The 4788-nt window shown below is 42.2% G+C and overlaps 2 protein-coding genes across 3 annotated transcripts in view; one reads left to right on the forward strand and one right to left on the reverse strand.

Moving 5' to 3' along the window:
- Position 1: 1 nt before the first annotated feature.
- Positions 2 to 4020, forward strand: PTPMT1 (protein tyrosine phosphatase, mitochondrial 1; the record flags this gene model as incomplete). The annotated part of the gene is made up of 4 exons (XM_006908121.3): positions 2 to 160; positions 262 to 342; positions 2296 to 2487; positions 3685 to 4020. Coding segments are annotated over 4 exons (603 nt in total), but the record flags the coding sequence as incomplete, so codon positions are not given.
- Positions 4021 to 4363: 343 nt separating this feature from the next.
- KBTBD4 (kelch repeat and BTB domain containing 4) overlaps positions 4364 to 4788 on the reverse strand; it is a 4495-nt gene continuing 4070 nt past the window's right edge. For both annotated transcript variants that reach the window (XM_015586397.2, XM_015586395.2), the window contains exon 5: positions 4364 to 4788. This exon is cut by the window's right edge and continues 1161 nt beyond it. The gene's annotated coding sequence lies outside the window, so the exon portion shown is untranslated.

A 4788-nucleotide genomic window follows, 5' to 3' on the forward strand; every position in this document is an offset into this window, starting at 1 on the left:
GTTGCTGGAGGCCGGCCTGGCCCGGGTGCTCTTCTACCCGACGCTGCTGTACACGATGTTCCGCGGGAAGGTGCCGGGCCGCGCACACCGCGACTGGTATCACCGGATCGACCACACCGTGTTGTTGGGCGCGCTGCCGCTGCGGAGCATGACGCGCCGGGTGAGCCGGGCCGGGAGGCCGCACCGCGCCGGGCGTGGGAGCCGGGCGAGCGCCGCCCGGGCCTCGGCGTCCGGTTCTGAGCCCCCTCTTTACCTCGGCAGCTGATACAGGACGAGAACGTGCGCGGGGTGATCACCATGAACGAGGAGTATGAGACCAGATTCCTGTGCAACTCCTCAAAGGTGAGGGGCCGGGGGCACCCGCCAGCCTCGCCCACCACCCGGGGCCTGGGAGAGCCGGAGGAAGTTGGGGGAGGGGCCCAGCAGGTCACGGTGCCCCAGAGACAGGTGTCCCAGGCTTTTTTGCCTCCTCAGGAGGGTCTGGTGCTCTAAGCTTAAATGGCTGCGCCTGGGGGTAGAAACTGTGAAATAGAAACTGTTGTGAAAGGCATTTAAAAGTAGAGTTGACAAAGTCAGACAACTTTATACACAGATGTGTTCTTAACATGGGTAACTCAAATCAGTAACCAAAATTGAAGGGCAACTTTTCTGTGGCTTGATTTCATTCATTCAACAGTTAATGAGCACTAAGTATGGATCTGTAAGCGCTAAGGCACTGCCCTAGGCATTCAAAATGAAGGCCATATAAACTCTAAGAAAAGCTATTCCTGCCCTCCCACCCCCCAGCAGAGAGTGAATTTATCATAAAACCATACGTTGAAAAACTGCATAGAGTTCATTTGCTTCTGGTTTAAGGGAATTTTTATTCCTATGTTAGGGCTATAGTGGAATTTGAACGTACTATTGTAACAAAATTCAGGCCTAAAACATAATTTTCATTAAATGTTATGTTTGTAGAACTCTCTGCAATAGTTATTAGCCGTTGCCCTATGTTTATATATAAAGATGTTGCCTTATCTTTGTAGTGTTTGACATCCATTAGCACTACACAATTATCTTTCTTGTTTACTGATCTAGCCAGATGAAGATGCTGCTATTTCAACCTGTAGATATTTTGAAACCTTAAAAATATTTGTCACATTTAAAATATATTGATTAGTGATGGCATACATTTTTAAGAAATGGATAACTGTTCCTTGAATTTCCCAAAGTACCTTGCCACAAGGCCTCAGGAACTATTAGTCAAAATGATAAATGTTCCTTAGTGTGGTCAGTCCTGTGGAGCAAGAAGAGTCACAAAAAGTGCTTGGTCTCTTGATGTGATGCATTGGTATTTATAGGAGGCAGCTATATCATCCTACCAGCTTAGAGAAGAGAAGTCTCCAAGGCAGTAGTTTTCACATTTTAATATATCTAAGAATGATCTGACAGTCTTGTTAAAATGGCAGATTCCTAGGTACAACCCCCAGCGATTCTGACTCAGGAACTTTAGGGTGGGGCTCAGGAATCTGAATATTTAGCAAGTTCCCCAGCTGTTTCTGGTGTAATTGATGCATAAGTCACATGCTGCAAAACTGCTGTTATTTTTAATTTCATTATCGACTTAAATATTGATGTTCATTCATAGTCATAAATTTTCTGGTTCTAGCTAGAGATTAATAACAAGAGTAGCTGGAGCCTATCAGAAGTCTAAAAGGAAAAAAAAAATGGGTTGCCCAGTTTGCCAGAGGCCTTATTTCTCCTGTTTGTGATTCTTAAGTGATAATTGCACTAGCAAAGGTAGGTGCATTGTTTCAATTTTAAAATAACTCTTATTTTCTACCACATATCCTCTCAAGAAAAAAGTGGTAAAAAAGAGATTTATGGATAGAGAAATGAAAGCTCTTGTAAAATATAGTAGCCCAACCCTGCAACTAGATCACTGCACACATTATGCAAAAACAGTTGCACAACTTTTGTAGATGAATTTTATACAACTAATATTTTGCAACTAAAGATTCAAAGTGCCCGAAGGGCACTTTAAGAACACTTTCAATCTTGGACATAATTCTAACTCAGCAGCCTAGCTATTGTTTGATGAAAGACCAACCATGTAGGTCTTTCTTGTTTTTTAAAAGAATAAAAAAACAGACAGACAAAACAAACAAAAACAAGAAAATAGTAAATGGTATATTCACTTTGTAGTAAACACTGAAGCTCCTTTGTTGCTTTTCTGCCTCTTGGGAGCCCATCTTCATACCACTAACATCAGGCTTTTTTCATCTTCTTTTTTTATACTGATGGACCTGGTTCCAGGAGTGGAAGAGATTAGGAGTTGAGCAGCTGCGACTCAGCACAGTAGACATGACTGGAATCCCAACCTTGGCTAACCTCCAGAAAGGAGTCCAGTTTGTTCTCAAGTACCAGTCGCTGGGCCAGAGTGTCTACGTGCATTGTAAGGCTGGGCGCTCCCGAAGTGCCACAATGGTGGCAGCGTATCTGATTCAGGTAGGAAAGGCCTTTCTGGACTGGTCCCTTTTGCAGATTTCCAGAACTTCCGTAGCATGGTCTACTGGCGGGGCCTTGCTGGAAGGAGGCATGTCTCCAGTTTCAGGCTGTTGGGAGGTGGAAAGCACCTGATCTTTGTGGATAGGCTGATCTGTGGCTTTGTCACCTGCCAGCTATTAGACCTTAGGCAAAAGTGCCTTCCCCTCTCTGATGCTGTTTCCTCAAACTAAATGTGTTATGAGGCTTGAATGAGAAAGTACATCAAACACTGACAGCACACACTCAAAATCGGAGTTGCAAAGGATGTTAACACCAGCAAAAGGCTAGAAACACTTGTTATAAATAGCAGGAAATCTAGTACCGTAAATAATACTATATAGTACTACAGATTTCTTCGAGTATTTCAGAGTAAAGTTCTGGACATTAGTTGTTAGAAACTCAATGGAATTTTGCCAATCAATTTGTTATGGTCAGCAGGTGGGATGCTTTCAAAAATATTTAGAAGCAAGTACTCTAGTCCATCATTCCATTACACGCCCCCTTCTTGACTCATTTTTACCTGTTGGCGCCTGCATTTACTAAGTCATGTGGATAGTTTAAGGAGAAAGGAAATGTAAAGATAACTAGCCTGGCCTTGTTTGTGTTACTGTGGACTGGTGAGTATATGATTTAACAATACCAACGCTGGAAACAGGGTCTCAGGAGGATATTTTGTCTGAGAATTGAACCAGCCGGTTAGAAATCTGTATTTTCTTGACTCTATTGAGTTCTAAACCAGAAAGAATCCTTAGGACACAAAGATAACTCTCCTAGTCAATTGTAAAAAGTGCTGTTTTTCTAGCCATGGTGACAAGTTACTTAAAAACATCACTTTCTAGGAGGACATCTAGTAGGCCTAGGCAGGCTTGAATTCCTAAATTCAAGCTTCACGGTGGACCTTTTTCCAGGATTTGGTGGAGCAAGAATTAGGTAGAAAGACTGACTTGTGCCCCACAGCCCATTACATAGGAATTTGGGGCCAGTTAATTAAGGGCATTAAGGTGTTCTCATATACTTATATCTAGCATGGTTTTTAACTCCTCCCCAAATGGAATTTTTTTAAAAAAATGAAATTCTGGGAGCCCTTTAGCACTTGTCATTAGGTCAAGGACACCTTATACCTGCTTGTTTCTCTGATTACCCAACCTTGAACTTCAGATGTACAACTGGAGTCCAGAGGAGGCTGTAAGAGCCATCACCAAGATCCGGTCACACGTCTACATCAGACCTGGCCAGATGGAAATTCTCAAGGAGTTCCACAGGGAGATTATTACAGGGGCAGCAAAGGATGAGACATCATACATCACAGACATGAAGCATGTGGATTAGAAAGAACTCAAGACAACCCTGCTGGCTGTAGAATAAAAAAGTTTAACAGGACCAAAGGGGCTTAAGCCCAGACTTAACGTAACAGAAATGTGCTAAGTAATGGATAATTTTGCTCCTTTTGTCTTGTTTCATTTTCTTGAAATAACACTGTTGTATGCCTAGAAAGATTTAGCATGGCTTCTGTTCACAGGGTATGGGGATGAGGGTGTCTTCTTCTTTTTTTTGAATAAGGTCAAAGAAATCTATTGTGCACCTACCATACCTAATGATATTTAGCACCATAACTCCAAGACATCTAACACCAGGAAAAGAGGAAAAATACTCAGCTCTGGCTCTTTGCCACCGTCAGAACCTCAATTTGCTGGCCCCTCACTTTTGGACCACTGATCCTGTGTGTAGAAAAGGAAGTGTGGGATTCAATCGGTATTGTGGCTGACTTAGAAATGTATGGGCATGTAATTAGTCTCCCTTAGGAAGTCACACTTTCAGAATTCAAAACAGAAACATATCTCTTCAAAAATGTTTATTTGTATGAACAGTTCCTAGCTCTTGACTTGGCTTAGGACTTTTTAAGAGTAGAGACTTTACATATTTGAGTTTGAAAAATGTTTCTGCTGTTGATCAGAGATAATCCTTTCTACTTTTTTCTGGCTTACCCTGAGTAAGCCAAAAATCAAACCAAAGTATACATTTCCTGACAGATAGATGAGAAAACAATAGATGGAATGTATTGAATTCTAGAGGTGACTCTTGCTGGTGAAGGGCACCTTTGGCTTAGTCCATTCTCCTAACCAAAGCCTGAAAGAAAACTTTTAACACCTAACTCTTTGTGGAAAAATTACCAAGTAGCCACTTTACAGGCTACAGAAAGAAAAGGAAGATTAGGCATTTTTCCTTCTGGCCAGGAGCCGGACGCTTCTATTTAACATTGAT

Source organism: Pteropus alecto, unplaced genomic scaffold (genome assembly GCF_000325575.1).
Source record: "Pteropus alecto unplaced genomic scaffold, ASM32557v1 scaffold71, whole genome shotgun sequence".
Classification (NCBI taxonomy): Eukaryota; Metazoa; Chordata; class Mammalia; order Chiroptera; family Pteropodidae; genus Pteropus; species Pteropus alecto.